Source organism: Vulpes vulpes, chromosome 8, assembly GCF_048418805.1.
Source record: "Vulpes vulpes isolate BD-2025 chromosome 8, VulVul3, whole genome shotgun sequence".
Taxonomy (NCBI): domain Eukaryota; kingdom Metazoa; phylum Chordata; class Mammalia; order Carnivora; family Canidae; genus Vulpes; species Vulpes vulpes.
Window position 1 is genome coordinate 59,222,875 of NC_132787.1, and position 21,768 is coordinate 59,244,642.

Genomic DNA, 21,768 nt, shown 5'->3' on the forward strand with positions numbered 1-21,768 from the left:
TAAGCTTCTATCCTCTGTTCATATTTCTGTGGTTTCAAGGAATGCTTTTCCATTCACTGTTACCTACTGAACTCATTTATCTTTTAAGCCCAAAATCAATGCTATACTCTCTGAAGCCTTCTCTTCCACCAAGGCAGAAGTAATCCTGTCAACTCTGGCAACACTTGATCCCCAAAACAACACATATAGTATTTTAAGTTATTTGAGCCTTTGGTTTCTATTTGAGCCATAAGAACTTTAAGAGGAAGGAAGAGGTTATTCACCATTGTATCCTCCACATTCTTACATAACTTAATAAATACTTCACAAAAATCTTGATGCTTAAAACTAGATCAACTTTATCAATCGGTAGTCTATATATTCTGTTGCTCATTATCACCATCTAAATCAATATGCAAGTTTTTCTTTTGAAACAAAGTATCAGCTCTAAGATAATCAGATTTGTAAAGGTGAAAGAATCTTGGAAGGTCATCTATTCTAATACCCTAATTTTAAAGGTTAGAAAACTAAGTCACTGGTACTTTCTTTTTCAACTCACATCAATATCTTCTTGCTGTTTCTTGATTTCTAGGGCCATATCACTTGTTTCTTGTGCTAGTTCTTTGTTCTCCAGTGAAAGCCTGTTGCAGCTTGCATTTAGTTCAGTATTCTTAAGCCTATTTTTAAAAACATGTCAGACCTAAATATTTACCTATTAAGTTATATGATGTGGAATTTAATTCAAGATAACCTTAGGGTAAAGGAAGAAAGAGCTGGGAGTATAAATAAGATTGGCCATTAGTTAATAATTTCTGAATCTGAGTGATAGGTACATGCTGCTTCATTACATTATTCCCCCGACTTTGTACATGCTTGAAATTTTCTAGTATAAGTTTTTCAAGATGTCATATATTTCCTTGAATATTCCCTACACATTTCATGCCCCATATTTTTCCACACATTTTGAAGGATATATGATTTTTTTCATATTATTTTTTCTCTCTAGTATACTGTCTTTTAGAAACTATTCCAAACTTCTGGTGATTTGATTAAAGTAGTACATGAGGTATGAACTATTTTTAACAAAATATTTAAATTAAAATAAATAAAATTTGTTTAACTTCTATACACAACACTTGAACAGCTCTTAGAAGATCTCAAATGCTCTACACTGGAAGAGAGATTACTGCAATTATTGGTTGCAATCAAAATCAATTTTAAATGAGAGAAGGGGACTGTGTGGCTCTATGGAATGATTTCAGTAGCACCTACTATCTTCTTCTACTTACCAGTACTGGAAAATCATCGAAGAGTAGATTTAAAAAAAGAAAGGTTGAAAAAGCAAATATACCAAGGATAACATAAATTTATACTAAAGTATAAATAACTAACCAGCCCATTTATTAAAAGGAAATTTGGTTGATAAATTTTACCGATAATTCAATGACCTGTGTGTCACCAACACAAATCTATGAAATAATTTAACAAAATAACCAAAATAACTATGTAGAACTGCAAATGATTATTTTTATCAGGAACCAGGTATCTCCAAGAAAAGTAATACAGTGATCTTATAAAGAAGTTTTCAACTTTGTAACGTACTCTTTTTATGTTAATAATATGTATATATCATTGCTAAAGTAATTAACAATGGAATTAATAAATTATTTTGATCTCTAGGAATAAAACACAACTTTAACCCCATTTAAATAAATATCAAATATAACTTACTAATTTACTCTTAACTATCAGAAAGCTTAGAAATTGAATATATAAGTTATTTATAGACAGAAAACTTACTTCTCATTTTCAAGCTCAGTTTTCAGCTCTTTAACCTGTTTAGAATAATGCTGTTCACTTGTCACAATAGCAGTTAATTGTATTTCCAAATCATGTACTTTTTCCTGGAAAGTAAATGTATATAATGACAGCAAACATTTTTTTACTATTTTCCTATTTAAAAGTATGGCCACTTTGTAATCAAGTCATATATTTGGCAATATTTTGATAAGAAAATGTCAAATTTTAAAACTTAATGGATTTAATGCCAAACCATTATAATTTTAGAACAAGGATCAATGACAAATTTAAGTAAATTCCATCTTGATATTCTAAAGCTCAACTAGTAAAATCATGTTCACATATAAAATATTTTCATCAATTTTGCTCTACCAGGTAATTAATCTCAATTAAAATGTTATATTAAGAAAAAATACATTAATTAATGAAATCAGGCAGTATCTTAAAAACTAAACTCTTCTGGGGGTGCCTAGGTACTCAGTCAGTTAAGGATATGACTTCAGTTCAGGTCATGGTCAGGAACTGAGATCTAGCCCCACCTCCAACTCCACACTCAGCATGGAGTTGGCTTGTCCCTGTCTCTCAACCTATGCCCCTCCCCCACTTCTGCTCATGCTCAAATAAATAAAATCTTTAAAAAAAAATCTAAGCTGTTCTTATAATAAAAAGATAGTTACAATATAATGCTAAAAAAATACTTCTTTTAAATAAAAAATCTATTCTAAAATTATAGTAAAAACACTATAAAATTATAAAAAAGAACTTAAAAAATTAAAAAGAACGGTGAAATTTCAAATGTATAAATTAAGAAATACTAAAGAAATCGAAAATGTGATTGTTATAAACCATAGCATTATGCATACTACTGATATCTATTGAGATCTCAATGTTGACCTTTCTCTCCCACATTATAATATGAAAATTCTTTAGACTGGTTTCAAACAATCATTAGTATATTATATGTAGCATGAACACGTCCTTTGAAAGGAATTTTGTGAAGAAATCTCTCACAAAGCTAACAACTATACCACAATCTATTCTGTAAACATGTACTCTACTAATAAAATGTTGGAAAGAAAAATGTATTTTTTTAAAGCAAACCTCTCTGGTTTGGAGAAGATCAGTTAGTTCTTGTTCTGCTCCTTTTAATTCTTCAGCAATTTTCTCAAATTGTTTCTTTTCATCTAAAAGCTTTTGGTTTTCTGCCTATTTAAGAACATTAACAAATCATGACAGCCAAAGCACACATGTATGCAAAATAATCAAAATGTCTAACTGTAGCAAAAAGAATTATCAGTATCTCTTTGGCTAAATTTTTTCAAAATGAGAAAACAAGTCATAATTAAGTAAATTTCAAAACTAAATATGACAATGGACAGAGCCCTGAAATTTTTTATTAAAAAAAAATACAGGTTACTGAATTCAAACTTTATCTTATGTATAAATCACTCCAATTTATTAAATTTATTAGTCACTCTCTATTTCATCAATCCTGCTTCTCGTTATATTGTACTAAAATGTGCTTCCCTATAATTTTCATGCAATGATCATTGTTCTGCCTTCCTTAGTCACATAACTCTAATTTCTTTTTTACATGACAGCTAACAAATATTTTATCTTCACTATTCTATAATCTCTAATTCTATTATCATTCTTCCTATGAAATGGTTTTACTTTATTCCCTCAGGATGGACCTAAGTAGCCATCCTTGTATCAGACAAACTAGATTTTAAACCAAAGATTAATAAGAGATGAAGAAAGACACTATATCATAATAAAAGGGTCTATCCAACAAGAAGTTGTAACAACTGTAAATATTTACAGTATTTAACACTCCTTAACTCGGCAGCCAAATATATAAATCAATTAATAACAAAATTAAAGAAACTCATTGATAATAACACAATAATAGTAGAGGATTTTAATAACACCTCACAGCAATGGACAAATCATCTAAGCAGAAGATCAACAGAGAAACAAGGACTTTGAATAACAAACTGGATCAGATGGACTTAACAGATATATTCAGAGCATTTCCTCCTAAAGCAGCAGAGTACACAATCTTTTCAAGTGCACACGGAACAATCTTCAGAACAGATCAGATCACATACTGGGGCACAAATCAGGACTCAACTGGTACAAAACAGACTGAGATCCTAACCTCAGTATTTTCACACCACAATGCTATGAGACTTGAAGTCAACTGCAAGAAAAAACTTGGAATGGGGCAGCCCAGGTGGCTCAGTGGCTTAGCATCACCTTCAGCCCAGGGCGTGATCCTGGAAACACGCCCACATCAGTCCCACATCAGGCTCCCTGCATAGAGCCTGCTTCTCCCTCTGCCTGTGCCTCTGCTTCTTTCTCTCTCTCTCTCTCTCTCTCTCTCTCATGGATAAATAAATAAAATCTTAAAAAAAAAACTTGGAAGGACAACAAATACATGGAGATTAAAGGACGTCCTCCTAAAGAATGAATGGGTCAACCAGGATATTAAAGAAGAACTTTAAAAATACATGGAAGCAAATGAAAATGAAAATATGACAGCTCAAAACCTTTGGGATGCAGCAAAGGAGGTCCTAAGAGGGAATTATAAAGCAATAGAGCCCTTCTTAAAGAAGTAAGAAAAGTCTCAAATATACAACCTCACTTTACACCTAAAGGAGCTGGAAAAAGAACAGCAAATAAAGCTTAAATCCAGCAGGAGAAGAGAAATAATAAAGAGTAGAGCAGAAATAGATGATATAAAGATTTTTTAAGACAGTAGGACAAATCAACAAAACTAGGAACCAGTTCTTTGAAAAAATTAAGACTGATAAACCCCAAGCCAGACTTATTAAAAAGAAAAGAGAAAGGACCAAATCTTTAAAATCACCAATGAAAGAGGAGATATCACAATCACAGAAATACAAACAATTAAAAAAGTATCATGAGCAATTATATGCCAACAAATTAGGCAATCTGGAAGAAATGGATGCATTCCTAGAAACATAAACTACCAAAACTGAAGCCTGAAGAAATAGAAAACCTGAACAGACCCATAACCAGCAAGGAAATTGAATTAGTCATCAAAAATCTCCCAACAAACAAGAGTCCAAGGCCAGATGGCTTCCCAGGGTAATCCTAGCAAACATTTAAAGAAGGATAATACCTATTCTTCTGAAACTGTGCCCAAAAATAGAAATGGAAGGAAAACTTTGAAATTCATTCTTTGAGGCCAGCATTACCTTGACCCCAAAACCACACAAAGTCTCCACTAATAGGGAGAATTATAAGCCAATATCCCTGATCAACACGGTTGCCAAAATTCTCAACAAGATACTAGCTAATAGGATCCAATAGTACATTAAAAGGATTATTCACCATGGCCAAGTGAGATTTATTCCTGGGCTGCAGGGGTGCTTCAACATCCACAAATCAATCAACATGATACATCACATTAACAAAAGAAAGGACAAGAATCATATGACCTTCTCAGCTGATGCAGAAAAAGCATCTGACAAACTATAGTGTGCTTTCTTCATAAAAACCCTCCACAATATAGGGATAGAGGGAACATATGTCAACATCATAAAAGCCATATATGAAAGACACAGTGAATATCATTCTCAATGGGTGAAAAACTAAGAGCTTTTCCTCTAAGATCAGGAACACAGCAGTGATGTTCACTCTTACTACTGTTATATAACAGTACTGGAAGTCCTAGCCTCAGCAATCAGACAACAAAAAGAAATAAAAGGCATCTAAATCATGTCTTCCCAAACAACATGATACTCTATATAGAAAACCCAAAAGGCTCCACCAAAAAATTGCTAGAACTGATACAGGAACTCATAAAGTTGGAGGATATAAAATCAACACAAAAAAAGTCTGCTGCATTTTATACACTAACAATGAAGCAGCAGAAAGAGAAATCCAAGAATTGATCCCATTTGCAACTGCACCAAAAATCTTGATACCTAAGGAATAAACCAAAGAGGCAAAAGACCTGTACTCTGGCAAATATATAACACTTATGAAAGAAATCGAGGAAGACACAAAGAAATGGAAAAACGTTCCATGCTCATGGATTGGAAGAACAAATATCGTTAAAATGTCTTTGCTACCCAAAGTAATCTACACATTCACTATTTCTATCCCTATCAAAATACCACGAGCACTTTTCACAGAGCTGAACAAACCATTCTAAAATTTGTATGGAAACAGAAAATACCCCAAATAGCCAAAGCAATCTTTAAAAATAAAAGAAAAACTGAAAGCATCACAATTCTGGACTTCAAGCTCTATTACAAAGCTGTAATCACCCAAACAGTATGGTAGTGGCACAAAAACAGACACATAGATCAAAAGAACAGAATAGAGAACCCAGAAATGGACCCTCAACACTATGGCAAACAAATCTTCGACAAAGCAGAAAAGAATATTCACTGGAAAAAAAGACAGTCTCCTCAACAAGTGGTGTTGAGAAAATTGGATAGCCACACGTAGAAGAACGAACCTGGACCATTTTCTTACACCATACACAGAAATAAATTCATAATGGATGGAAGACCTAAATGTGAGACAGGAATCCATCAAAATCCTAGAGGAGAACATAGGCAGCAAACTTCTTTGACCTCTGCCGCAGCAACTTCTTGCTGGACACATGAAAAAATGCTCCACATCACTTGGCATTAGGGAAATACAAATAAAAACCACTATGAAATACCACCTCACACTTGTCAGATAGCTAAAATTAACAACTCCGGAAACAACAGATGTTGGCAAGGAGGCAGAGAAAGGGGAACCCTCTTACATTCTTGGTGGGAATGCAAGCTGGTACAGCCACTCTGGAAAACAGTACGGAGCTTCCTCAAAAAGTTAAAGATAGAATTACCTTACACCCCAGCAATTGCACTACTGGGTATTTATCCAAAGGATACAAAAATAGTGATTCAAATGTTTAGAGCAGCAATGTCCACAATAGCCAAACTATAGAAAGAGCCAAGATATCCATCAACAGATGAATGGATAAAGATGTGGTGTGTGTATGTGTATGCATATATGTATATACACACACACATACATATGCACAATGGAATATTACCCAGCCATCAAAAAGAATGAACTCTTGCCATTTGCAATGATGTGGATGGAACTAGAGGGTATTATCCTAAGTGAATTAAGTCAGAGAAAGACAAATACCATATGAATTCAGCCATATGCGGAATTTAAGGAACAAAACTCATGAACATAGGGGAACGGAAGGAAAAATAAGATAACAGAGAGAGGCAAACCATGAGAGACTCTAAAGTATAGAAAACAAACTGAGAGTTGCTGGAGGAGAGATGAGTGGGGGTATGGAGTAATTGAATGATGGGCGTTAAGGAGGGCACTTCATGTAATGAGCAGTGGATATTAGAGGCAACTGATGAATCACTAAATTCTATCCCTGAAACTAACAATATACTATATGTTAACTAAATAGAATTTAAATAAAAACTTTTTTAAAAAACCTACTAATTGTACTTAAAGAGTCTGAATTTTATCTATAGGCAATGTGGAGCTATTTAAAATTTCAATACAGCATATAATATGATCATATTTGTGATTTAAAAAGCTAACTCTAACAATAATATAAAGATCCATATACATATATATGTGTATATACACACACACAAGTATCTACAAATATAAAGACTAATATAAGTTGAAAGAAGTACCATGCAAATCATAAACTTTCTTCAAGACAAAAGGATACTAAAAAAAAAAAAAAAAAAAGACAAAAGGATACTATCAGAGATAAAAAGAGATATTTAATAATGATCAAAGATCAATTTGTCAGGAAGATATAATAGTTATATATGAATGTGAGGCTTATAATAGAAATTCAAAATATGTGACGCAAATATTGACATAATTAGAAAGAAACATTACTAAATCAAAATAGAATGGGCAGCCCTAGGGGCTCAGCAGTTTGGCGCCACCTTCAGCCCAGGGCCCGGTCCAAAAAACCCGGGATTGGGTCCCGCGTCAAGCTCACTGCGTGGAGCCTGCTTCTCCCTCTGCCTGTGTCTCTGAACCCCCTCCTCTCTCTCAGGAATAAATAAAATATTTTTTTAAAAAAGGAGATTTTAACACTTCTCTCTCAATTATAGAAAAAGGGACAAAAAAAAAAAACCAGAAGATTTTCACAATACAGTTAATCAACTGAATCTAACTGACATTTATACAACCCTATACCTAACAATAGGAGAGTACAAATTCTTTACAAGTACATGTGGAACATTTAAGATATTTACTAAGATATATCCTTAATAAATTTAAATAATATATTCTCTGATCATAATGGAATTAAACTAAAAATGAATAACAGAAATAAAACAGGAAAGTCTCCAAATACATGGAGAAATTAAATAGCAGACTTCTAAATAACCCCAGGGTCAAAGAAGAAATCAAGAGAAACTGAAAATATAACAAAATTTGTGGGATGCAGCTAAAGAGACGATTAAAGGAAACTGATAGCATTAAATGCTCATTTTGGAAAAGAATGGTCTCAAAACAACAATCTAAGTTTCTATCTTAAGAACCTAGAAAAAGATCAAAATAAACAACCCAAAGCAAATAGAAGGAAGGAAATAGTAAAGAGCAGAAATCAATGAAACTGAAAATAGAAAAACGGAGAAAAATCAACAAAATGGAAAGTTGGTTATTTGAAAAGTAAAATTAATAAATTTCTATCAAGACTGACAAAGAAAAAAGAGAGCATACACAAATTACCAATATTAGTAATGAAAGTAAGGGTAAATACTATAGATTCCATAGACATTCAAAATATAACAAATGCTACAAACTCTATGCACAGAAAGTTGACAACTTCAATGAAATGGAGTAATTCCCTAAAAACCACAAACTACCAAAATCACCTAAGATAAAACAGGTAACTTAATAGTTTTATAATAATTAAAGACATTAGATTCATAGTTTAAAATCTTGCCAAAAAAGAGTCTCTAGGTTCAGATGATTTCACCAGAAAATTCTACCAAATGTTTAAGGAAGAAATAACACTAATTCTATAAAATCCCTTTCAAAAAAATGGAAATGAAAGAAATGCTTCCCAACTCATTTTCTGAGGCCAGTAACAGCCTAATTCCAAAACCAGATAATCGAAGAACACTATAGACTTCCCATGAACACTAAAACAAAAATCCTCAACAGAATATTAATAAAACAAATTCATCAATGTAGAAAAAGAAAAATATGCCACACCAACTGGGATTTATCCCAAGAATGCAAAGCTAGTTCAATACTTGAAAAATCAATGTACTATACCATATTAAGATTCTGAAAAAGAAAAACCACATAATTGTATCAAAAGGCACAGAAAAAAGCATTTGACAAAATTCAACATAGATTCACATTAAAAGCTGTCAAAAGGGACGCCTGGGTGGCTCAGCAGTAGAGCACCTGCCTTTGGCCCAGGGCATGATCCTGGAGTCCCAGGATCAAGTCCCGCATCTGGCTCTCTGCATGGAGCCTGCTTCTCCCTCTGCCTATATCTCTGCCTCTCTATGTCTCTCATGAATAAATAAATAAAATCTTAAAAAAAAAAAAAGCTGTCAAAAAAACTATGAATAGAAGGGCATTTCTAAAAATAATAATAATAATAATTGACATCATACTTAAGATCAAAGTATCCAAGATGTACATGCTCACCACTCCTATTCAAGAATGTCATATTAGAAGTCTGATCCAGTACAGTTAGACAAGAATAAAAGAACTACCACTGTCCTTATTTGCTGACAAAGTGGCTGTCTACATAGAAAATTATAAGGAATGTGCAAAAAACTCCTAGAACTAACAAATGATTTTAGGAAGACTGCAGGATACAAGGTTAGTGCATAAAGCAATCATTTCCCATCTACTAGCAAAGTACAACTGGAAAGACACTTTTAAATAAATGCAAAACACCTTTCAGAAAGGAAATACTTAGGTATAAATGTAACATAAATAGATCTATACACTGAAAACTACAAAATGCTAATTAAAGATTCAAGGACAAATAGATACCATGTTCATGTATTAGAAGACTCAACATAAGTAATCATAACAATTCAACCCAAATTGATCTATAGATTTCACACAATTACTATTATAGGATTTATTTATTTATTTATGAGAGAGAGAGAGAGAGAGAGAGAGAGAGGCAGAGACACAGGAGGGGGGAGAAGCAGGCTCCACGCTGGGAGTCCGACGTGGGACTCGATCCCGGGACTCCAGGATAGTGCCCTGGGCCAAAGGCAGGCGCCAAACCGCTGAGCCACCCAGGGATCCCCCCACAATTACTATTATAATTCTGATGTAATTTTCTTAGATACAGACCAGCTGAAAATTTATATGATAAAGGAACTGTAATAGCTAAAACAATTTTGAAAAATAATGAAGCTGGAGGAATCACATTACCAAAATCTAAGACTAACTATAAAGCTACAATAATCAAGACACTGATATATTGGTGAACTGATAACAAATAGACCAAGAAAACAGAAATAGTCCAGAAACAGATCCATACAAATATGGCCAATTGATTTTTCTATAAATGTATAAAAGCAATTCAATGGAAAAAGAAAAGGAATCTTTTCAACAAATGATAATACCCCCCCTAGATCAATCCAAAGTATTTAAATCTTAAATATCTCTCAAAACCATCCACTTTTTCTCACCACCACCTCCCAGCCTAAGTTATAATCAATCTCTCCTCTAGCTACTTCGGTTGTCTGTCTACTTAACTGTTGTATCTTAATATACTGTTCTCAATATTACAAGCCAAATAAGCTTTTCAAAATGCAAACTAAGCCACTCTCTACTCAAATTCTTTAGAGCTTTCCATTCCTCTTAGGATAAATACAAAACTATCTTGATATGATTCAAAAGGCCATCAATTGCCACACTCCTACTACTTAACTCTTTAGCCTCATTTTGTACCACTCTCTTCTTTTCACTCCACATTGCACTTACCATATTCCTTCCTATCAAAGGAACTTTACAAATAATATTTTCTCTTCTGGATAAGCTCTTCCCTTCCTTATCTGGATTTCAGTTCAATCTTTACTTTTGAAAAAAAAAAAAAAAGGCTCTCCTTACCTAACTAGTTCAAATCCCTTTATTATAGGCCTGATAGCACTATGAATTAATTTTTTATTACCTTTGTCACCACTTTAATATTATCTTTGAATGATTGCTTATATTTAAGTATGATTATTTCATGACTATAGACCCATGCAAGCAGCATATGCATCCATTTGCTCCCAATTATACCCCCAGAGTATAGCATAATAGAAAGTCAGTATATGTTTGTCAAATGGTTAAATATATTGTTTTATTTTTTCCTTATAACTACCCCATTAGATTTGTACAATTATTTTCCCCATTTCATAGATGGAAAACTGAGGCACAACAATTATTTTGTAATTTTTAATTTGATTTTTCAAAGACAGAAAATTTAAACCGTAAGAAAAACTATTCAGTTCCATTTTGCAATTCATAGATATCTAGAAATGTAAGGAACCTAAGAGATGTTTGTAGTCTGTTTTGCTAAGTATGGGGGAGTCAAAAGGGTGAATAAATCTTTAAACAATTATACCAAAATAAATTAATTCCATTTGTGATACGTGCTATAAAGGAAAAGTTCAGGGTGGCTATAGGCATAGGCCATACAGAGACCTAAACTAGATAAGAGGGATTTATAGATAATATCAAGAGAGTTTTCCTAAACTGACATTCAAGGTGAGACTTAAAGTATAACAAAAAAATAAGTATGCATTATCAAATCTAAAAGCAATATAAACATTATTATTCACAAGAGCTGGAGTAAAGCAATTCAATGGAGAAAGAATTAGCATTTGGAAATAATGCTTCCTGAGAGGCAGAAGAACCAGGAGTTGCAAAATCAAGTAGAGATACAATAGGTTAAACCCAAAATCATGTATCTGTAATCATAAACAGTATTATATAGCAAACTACAGCCTGCCAGACAAAATCAGCCTACAGTCTCTTTTTGTAGGCCCTTAACCTAAGGGTCATTTTTATATTTTTACAAGCTCGTTAAAAATAAAAGACAGGAAAAGGACAAGAAGGGGAAGGGAGGTGTGGAAAGAGGAGAAGAAAATTAACATTTTGTATGTAGACTAAAAGCCTAAAATATTTACTATCTAGTTCTTTAAAAAAAAGTTTGCTGCCCGTGCTCTGTATATTGTAATCAATTAAAACATAATGAAGCCTATCTTAACAAATTCATTAAACATGATTCTATCTGAATATTAAACATAGTTACTGAATATATAACATATATATCTTCCTCAAAACTGTAGCTTGGTAGCTTAAAGGTATCAAAGGCATACCAAACTTACTATCAGTAAATCTGTAGTATCACATGAATATTTAATATTTAATTAAATGTAATGTCAACACACACTCAAATAATATAAACAACTTCACCAAGACAGTTTTCAAAATGTATTAAACTTGGTACAACTAAGAATGTGACTTCATTAAAACACAATTTTTTTTTATATTTTAGCTGAAAACACTAATATAAAACATCTATAGTGTGAGAGTCTAAGTCAGTGGATTCAATATTACTTTGAAAAGTAACTGCTCTGTATTAACAAGAGAAATTATATACTTACCAAGATTATTTTCAATTCTTCAAGTTCTACTTCTCTGTTATTTTTAAGCTTAGTCATCTCTTCTAAAATAAACAAACAAAAGATGTTAAAAGTCAGATTAAAAGAACATGAAAGGAGAGACAAGAAATAAAAATACCATCATTTAAAAGGGAAAAAACCAAGAGATGGTTTAGTCCAATTAAAGCACCATAAAGCATAGAGGAAGTCCAAACGGAACTAATGCAAAAATAATAGATAAGTATTAATAGGAATGTTTCTGTTTCTATAAAGTGGAATTCCACAAATGAACTCAAAGTTCATTAATCAAAACAAGCAATGAATCTATATAAAATATATTTGGAATGAGGTCATCCAGCATGTGCCTTTACATTTACTTCATCACTATCTAAATATCTACTCTTACTCTTCAAACTAAAAAGGAGAAGCAATCCACTTTCTCAAGCTAATTCTGACTATTGTACTCTAGACCTCAATGTTCCTACCTCCTCTGAGACTTTAGTTGCTCTATTACTGATATACATGGAACCTCTGTAGAGGAATCTTTAAATTCCCCCATCCCATCTAAACATCCATTTGAATACAAAACAAAACCTGATTGACCCTTCTGCCCTTTCATACTATTGTCAAATTTCTTACTTTGTTTCGCAGACAAATTCCTCTTTGTTATCTACACATTTCTTTCTCAGACCCATGCAAAACTAAAGCTACATATCACATCTTATTACATTAATAAAAACTATGATTTCAAAGATCAATAACCATTTTGTGTAATAATTCTCAGTCCTCTTTATTGTAGAGCTTTCTGATATTTGATGCTATTAACTACTCTCTACTTTTCTCCCTGTCATTTTCAAAACCTTGCATTATTTGCATTTCCTATCCTCTCTAATTCCTACTCCTATTTTCTTTGCTGACATCCTTTTTTTCTACCCTAAATAATAACACTCTATAATGCTTTTCCTTCTACCTTCTATTAATTCAGTATTAGGCTAATTAATTTTTAAGACTTTATTTAAGCTAATTAATTTTAAAACCTTTCCAATTCAAACCTCCTGCTTTTCTTTCCTTTATTAGATTTTTTTTAACTGCCTACAAGGTTCCCAAATGATGTCGGTAACCTAAAATTTTGTTGTATCCAAAACAGTGTCCTCCCTCACTGCTACATGTTTTAATCATTGAAGATATGAGAGACTTGCTAGAAGTTTCCCAGACTCCGTACATTAAAAATAAGCAAAAAATTTGCAATTGCCCACCGTTTTTAAGGAAAAATCAACAAAATATAAAATGTCACTATGGAATCTGAAAGAAAAGCCTGTCACATGCAAAGCTTATTTAATAAGCACATTTCATTTTACACAAAAAGAGTTAATTTTTTCAAACTTAAGGACTGATTAAAAATAGAGGGTGAATCTGTTACCTAACAGAGCAAAAGCAACAGGGTACATAGAAAAATGACCACAGGAGTAAAAACCTGTTTAGAGCAACATTAGACTAAACTGAAGAGAGAAGACATATGAAGTAAACTGTCCCAAGTCAAAAACTGAGAATAAATTGACAAAGACTTTGTGTTTACAGTTGGTTTTAACTCGCTTCATCTGCACTACCATACTCTTAAATGAGCAATAAAAAAAGGTGATATTTAGAGAGTCTGAACTCAAGCAATGAGATGGCTCTTAAATTTATAACACAGAATAGTCAGATTTGTATTTTTAAAGGAACACTCTAGCATTAGTGCAAAGAAGGAACAGAAGGGAGACAAGCCTGGAAACAAAAGTACCAATTCTCAAGCTATTACAATTATTACTGGTCAGAGGCATGTGGTCCAGACCTAATACCAAGATATAATAGGTAGAGCAGGCTTAACTACACAGAAAAAAAAGTGGTCTTAGTGTGAGTCAGTGACTGAGACTGCTGAGGAAATGACAGAGGCTGATGGAGGAACATTCTAACCAAAATGTTAGCTTAAGAATATGTCATCAAGGAAGAATGCAAAGTGTAATCAGGAAACAAAGCAATAAGAATAAGGGCTACTGGAGTAAGAAAAAGGTTATGAAAATAAGGCAAAGCTTCCGCTGGTCTTCTATTCAATACAACAAGGGATGAACAAAAATGAGGACAAATGAGGGCAATCTGAAGCGTGGTTTGATGATTAATCTGCCAAACACAATTTGTGTTTCACTATGTTACTCACATGCATCCCTCTGGTAGACTAAGAGAATGTGCTGGGATCTTAAAACCAGGAAAGAAGAAATAGGGACTAGAACTGTTCTAAGTGTGTAGAGATGAAGAAAAACGGAATGATTCAAAAGATAGAATTACATTAGGTAGGTTTTATGAAGTAGATATTAAATGTTAGAAACAGGGGATCCCTGGCTGGCTCAGCGGTTTGGTGCCTGCCTTTGGCCCAGGGCACTATCCTGGAGTCCCGGGACTGAGTCCCAGGATCGAGTCCCAGGATCAAATCCCACGTTGGGCTCCCTGCATGGAGTCTGCTTTTCCCTCTGCCTGTGTCTGTGTCTTTCTCTCTCTCTCTCTCTCTCTCTCTCTCTCATGAATAAATAAATAATCTTTAAAAAATAAAAATAAATAAAAGTTAGAAACAGAAGAACTAGATAATCTATTAGAAGTGAAAGATAAGTGGGGAAAAAAAAAGAGTATCATCCAAGATTTTGATTTTGAAAACAATACTTTTAACCAAAGAAGGAAATAGCCTAATGCTGAGTACTTACATCATTGTTAATGCTGCTCTCCTACACATAATGCTTTCCATGTTCCACCATTCTCTACAACTATCCAAAGCCTCTTTATATCTGAAAGTTTACTTTTAAAATCTACCTCTTCTACAAAGTCTTTTCCAATTCTCCAGTCCACAGTGATACCTTTGGCTTCCTCTTATCATCAGCATTAAAACATATCCATCAGTAACAAATCTGTGAGCATTCACCGCAAATATATAAGTATGTATAAAACACAAATACATATTTATATGTCATATAAAGTTTTTTTTAAGATTTTATTTATTTATTCACGAGAGAACAGAGAGAAGGAGAGGCAGAGGCATAGCCAGAGGGAGAAGCAGGCTCCATGCAAGGAGCCCAATGTGGGACTCTATCCTGGGACTCCAGGATCACAACCCAAACCAAAGGCAGACACTCAGTTGCTGAGCCACCTAAGCGACTCTCATATAAAGTTTTAAAATATAAATATGTGTATTGTGATATTCATTATAAAATATATGAAAAGCATAAAATAAATAGAAGTTCCAATAATTCCTTCCCCTATCCTAATTGAATTCTTGCTCATCCCCTCATTTTGGAAACACTGCTCTAATGATTTTATGTGTTCAACATTTCTCTCACAATAATTAGAGATTTCTTCAAGAGCATAGTATTTTACATCTTTTATATGTTCCCACAGCACCTGAGATGATGCTAAGAAACATACACAGAACTGCTTCACAGTTCTGGAAGAATTCCTTATGCAAACTTTTCTTAATCCATTGCTCTATTGTAAGGAAAATCACCTTATGCATTTGGTTTGCTAATCTGACAATAAGTGCCACTTAATTGCAATAACAGACTGAGTCATTACAAATAAATATCCATTAAAGATATTTTAAGGACTAAAATTATTCCTTAATATACAACACTTAATTGAAGGAAGATTTAAAAATTCGATGAAAAATGTGTTTATAATCACTCTAATATAAAGTAATACCAAAGAAAGTATTTATCATTGTATAATACAATTTTGGATGTTCAAAGATTGTGGTCTATAGTAGAAATTAGGCATTGCCAAAGGGAAAGCATAAATAAGTTTCAAAAGTTTAACCAAACATCCTGACAAGGCAAAATTTCTTGCAATTATTTTAATTATACAAGTATCCAAAGCTAGTAATAAAGCCTACAGAAAGTTGTATAGTCTAGAAAAACACCAGCCAATTCATGAGTTATTTTAACTTATAAAAATAATTCTTTTCAGGGCATCTGGGTGGCTCAGTTGGTTAAGCATCCCAACTCTTGATTGCAGCTCAGGACATGATCTCAGGGTCATGGGATCAAGCCCGATGTCAGGCTCCACACTGAGAGGAGTTTGCTTGAGATTCTCTCTACCTCTACTTCTGCCCCCCACCCTGCTCTTGCACATGCTCTCCCTCTCTCTCTTTCTAAACATAACAAATCTTTTAAAAATAATCATTCTTTTCACCAAAATTGGAAAAAATGTTTTTATATCTTTGTAATTCTCCTCATCTGTACCTATCTGTAAATATGAAACATAGGAGTTATTAGGATTAGCTAATTAATGGGTCCTTTAATTTATAAAATAACTATAGAATTTCTCGTTTGGCCATGAAATCTGTTGAATATTAGCAATACCATATGACAAAACAGGGTAGCATTTTCCTATAAATAGTTCATAATCCAACATGACAAATCAATAAAATTTTAAAATTCAATTAAAATATGAGACATTTTCCAGCAAGAATTATTAAAGCCTCTAAATCCTAATATAAGAAAAACAGACTACAAACATCTCTTAGGTTCCTTACATTTCTAGATATCTATGAATTGCAAAATGGAACTGAATAGTTTTTCTTAAGGTTTAAATTTTCTGTCTTTGAAAAATCAAATTAAAAATTACAAAATAATTGTTATTTATAAATGATAGAGGAGAAACTATATTTTATTCTGAAACAGTGGGTTTTTTAAATAATTTTTCATAATCAGCTAATATCATGTATATGTACACATGTACATATGTTATTCTCTAATTCTAATTCTCTAAATCTTACCCAGTTCACTTGATCTCTTCTTAAGCTCCATGGTAAGTGTTTTCAATTGATCGTCACTTTTTTCCAATCTTGTAAAATATATTTTACAAAATGTTTACAATGTAAAACATTCTTTTAATCAGAATTCATCTTGTAACTAAAATTGGTACAATTTAACAATATATCTTGGATTCACTCATTCAATTTTTAAACATTTTTTGAGTATCTATCATGCATAACACTTCAAAAGAAGACATTATTATAAATACATAGTTGTATATTAATTCATCTGCACAAAAACCTTAAAGCTTATGGTGACAATTTATCTCTTAGCTACTGATGATAATCAAATTAATACACCTTAGAACTTTGAAAGAGACTGAGTATGTAACTATTATTACATTGAATTCTGCCTTAGGAACAATATAAATGTGAGAATTGTGCAATTCACTTAATTCCTCCAGGTTTTGGTCTCCTCTATAAAACTGAGGTAACTGGAACAGATGATATCTATTACAATTGCAAAATTTGAAAACTGCTTAGAAAGATCAATCAAGAATACACAAGATGAGGTGAACTTTTTAGAAAAGCTAGATTTTCTTTCTATACATAAGCAGTAGAGAAGAAATACTGGTCATGACTTTACAGAAGAGTTTGCATCTACCTCTCTTGCATCCTACCAAACTTAATTAACCCTAATGTTAATGGGAAAAAATAATTACTTAGGCCTCTTAACACAACTTTATAAATACAAAGTATGAAAACAGAGTAAGTTTTTAATCCAAGTTTTAGACAAACTGTTATTCAGATGAAATGTAAATGAGTTTTTTATATAATCATATTCATTATTTTAATAAAAGTATTTGAATATCTACTCTGTTCCAGGCTAGTTACTAATGTCATACATCATCAGAAAGGTTACAGACCCCAGCAAAACAAACCCACACCCTAGGAAGTTATTTCTATGAAGCTAATAAATAATCTACAACTTAATTAAATATATTCTATCACTGCATCAGCATTATGAGCTTATTAGCTATATAGCTTGATTCTGTGGCAAAGTATGCATGGCAACTATCCCAGAGAACACCTGCTATCTTTTCTTAGGAAACCTGCTTACCTAATACAAACTTTTAAAATGTATTCCCACTTTTTACATTAAAAAAGAGACTTGGTTTCCAATGTTATAAGAATTAGAGTTCAGTTGACAAAGAAGAGAGAATACAATGAATATTGGAAATAAATTGTTTCCATTCAACTAAATAAAAATATTTTTACCTTTGCTGTTCTGTTGTCAATAGTTCTTTCAAGTTGTAGATAGAAGTTTTAAGTTCAGTAACCACAAATGAATGAGCAGCTTTAGCTTTATTAAATTCTTCCATCTGATCTTCTTTTTCTCCAGTGAGTTGATATATTTTTTGTGTTGCCACCTGTAAATCTTCCTCTAAAGCCTTCTGAGTACTCTAAATGAAATAAAGTAAAAAACAAATGCTATAATCCACGGGCCTTAAGAAAAAAAAGAAAAAAGAAAAAAAAACCTGAACTCCTCTGCTTCTATGATTTGCTGTCCTTCCCTTTCTTCTTATCACCCACCTCCTTTACACCACCCTGGGCAATCTGGTATGCCCACTCAAGTACTCCTATTTCAATTCAGTATTCTCCCAAAGCCAATCTATAGTCCCAACTTCCCAATGGAGTCCTCCTGGCCCATAGGGTTCTTTCAATTTTTAGAACTAGTGTAGCAATTTTTGCCTGAATCACTCTGTTGGTACCTAGCATGGTCTTAACTATTTTAGTTATTACTTTTGATGTGTTTTTATCCAATGTTTTTAATTGAACTATAAGCATTTTATAGACTAGGATTTTATCTTCTCTACTTGAAGTTCTGGTTCCTTGTATATAGTATTAGCATTCAATAAATATTTGATTCATAGTATGAGGCTTATCAGACACCAATAGGTTTTTATATCATACCACACTTCTTTGCAAAGACATTTTAATATCTTCTAGTTCTGATATCAAATGATTCTGCTTCTCATTTGACTCTTTTAGGTTTTCATTCTGTAATTCTAAAAAAGAGAGTTGTGAATTGGTAGTACTTAATAAAAAATACATACCAAGAAAGTGAATTATTTGTTACAATTACTTTTATTCTTCTATGAAATACTCTAAAATGAAGTATAATTATGCAAATACAAATGCTCTGATATTGGTCATCATCTACTTTTACTGACTTTTCAAGATTATCTCCCAAGCACTCAACAGTGAATATACAAAGATTTTTGGTGTTACGTTTTTAATAACAGCTGAACATTGAAACAATCTAAATATTCAGCAGGAGATAGATTTTATTACAATGGTACATACACACAATGGCATACCATGTAGCCACCAAAAATGATGACTTATTAATCACTAATTTCAATACACATTCACAAAAGGGCAAGTTTAAATGGTATTTATATAAATAGTGCACGTGAAAGGACACACAAAAATATTACAAGTAATTTATCTCCTAATGGTGAAATTATTCCATATTTTATTTTCATCATTGCCCACCTTGATTTTTAGATTTTTCTCAAATATTACATTCAGGGGTACCTGGGTGGTGCAGTTGGTTAGATCTCTGACTCTTGACTCCAGCTCATATCACAATCTCAGGCTTGTGAGATCAAGTCCCACATTGGGCTATGGAGTCAGCTTGCAATTCTCTCTCCCTCTCCCTCTGCCTCTGCCCCTCCTGCTCATTTTCTCTCTCTCTCTCTCTCCCCCTTTCTCTCAAATAAATGAATGAATAAATCTTTAAATAACTAAAATTAAATATTCTATTTATATGCTGAAATATTATGGGGAAAAAGCTTTTGACTCTACAGCTAACATTCACTAAATATTAAGTGTTAGTTACTAGTCTATGTGCTTTGTATGTGTGCATTCACTTTTAAACATCATAAAAACAATAGAGAAAAAAAAGAAGTTCATGCTCTCTTCCCTGGGTTCAAATTATTCTACGTCCTCTTATTCTACGTCTAACCTTGCCACAAAGACATTCCATGCTCTTGAACTACAAGAATTAATATCGTTAAAACATCCATACTACCCAAAGCAAACTAAATATTCAATATAATCCCTATCAAAATACCAATAGTATTTTAATAGAACTAGAACAAATAATTCCAAAACCTGAATGAAACCATATAAGACCCTGAATAACCACAGCAATTTTGAAAAAGAAGAATGAAGCTGGAGGTATCACAATCCCAGATCTCAAGATACACTACAAAACTGTCGCAAACAAAATAGTATGGTACTGGCACAAAAATAAGACACATAGATCAATGGAACATAATAGTGAGCCCAGAAGTAAACTCACACCTATATAATCAATTAATCTACAACAAAGGAGGCAAGAATATATAATGGGAGTCTCTTCAATAGGGACTGGCGAAACTAAAAACTGACATTTAAGAGAACAAAAGTGGACTACTTTCTTACACCATACACAAAAATAACCTTAAAATGGATTAAAAACCTATATGTTAGACCTGAAGCCATAAAATTCCTAAGTGAAAACATAGGTAGCAATTTCTTGGACACTGTCCTCAGCAGCATATTTTTTTAATTTTATTTATCTTTTTATTTTTTATTCGTTTCAGAGGTAGAATTCAGTGATTCATCACTTGCATATAATACTTAGGGCTCATGACATCAAGTGACCTCCTTAATGCTCATCGCCCAACTATCCCTTCCCCCAACCCACTCCTCCAGCAACAACCCTCGACTTGTTCCCTAGAGTTCAATGTCTCTTATGATTTGCTTCCCTCTCAATTTTCATCTTTTTTTCCTTCCCTTCCCTATATTAATCTATTTTGTTTCTCAAATTCCATGTATGAGTTATATCACATGGTATTTATCTTTCTCTGACTGGCTTATCTCACTTAGCATAATATCCTCTAGTTCCATCCACGTCATCTCAGTAACCTACTTATGCATATATCTTCTTAGGCAAAAGAAGCAAAAGCAAAAAATAAACTACTGAGACTATACCAAAATAAAAAGCTTTTCACAGCAAAGGAAACCATCAATAAAACAAAAAGGCAACCTATACTGAATGGGAGAAGATATTTACCAATGATATGTCCAGTAAGGGATTAATATAGAAAATACAGAAAGAACTTACACAATGCAAAACCAAAAAAAAAAAAAAAATCCAATTAAAAAATGAGCAGAGGACCTAGGGCTCCTGGGTTGCTCAGTCAGCTGAGCATCTAACTCTCAGTTTGGGCACAGGTCACAATCTCAGGATCCTAAAATCAAGCTCCAAGGTGGGCTCACTGCTCAGCATGGAATCTGCTTGAGATTCTTTCCCTTTCCTTCTCCCTCCCCCTCAGCCCCTCCCTCTCCGACTTGTTCTTTGATATTCTCTCTCTCTTTCAAATAAATATTTTTTAAAAATGAGCACAGGACTGGAATAAATATTTTTTCCAAAAAAGACATACAGATTACCAACAGATACATGAAAAGATGCTCAACATCACTCAACATCAAAGAAATGCA

The 21,768-nt window shown here is 32.9% G+C and overlaps 1 protein-coding gene across 1 annotated transcript in view; it reads right to left on the reverse strand.

Annotated features, from left to right (window-relative positions):
- SYCP1 (synaptonemal complex protein 1) overlaps positions 1-21,768 on the reverse strand; it is a 108,396-nt gene that overhangs the window by 53,842 nt on the left and 32,786 nt on the right. Inside the window, exons 13-19 of the mRNA XM_025994682.2 lie at positions 19,189-19,283; positions 18,493-18,677; positions 17,236-17,303; positions 12,444-12,505; positions 2,881-2,985; positions 1,780-1,883; positions 539-656 (exon numbers count right to left, since the gene is read on the reverse strand). Of these exons, the coding sequence (XP_025850467.1) occupies positions 539-656; positions 1,780-1,883; positions 2,881-2,985; positions 12,444-12,505; positions 17,236-17,303; positions 18,493-18,677; positions 19,189-19,283 (737 nt within the window). The remainder of the gene's footprint in view (positions 1-538; positions 657-1,779; positions 1,884-2,880; positions 2,986-12,443; positions 12,506-17,235; positions 17,304-18,492; positions 18,678-19,188; positions 19,284-21,768) is intronic.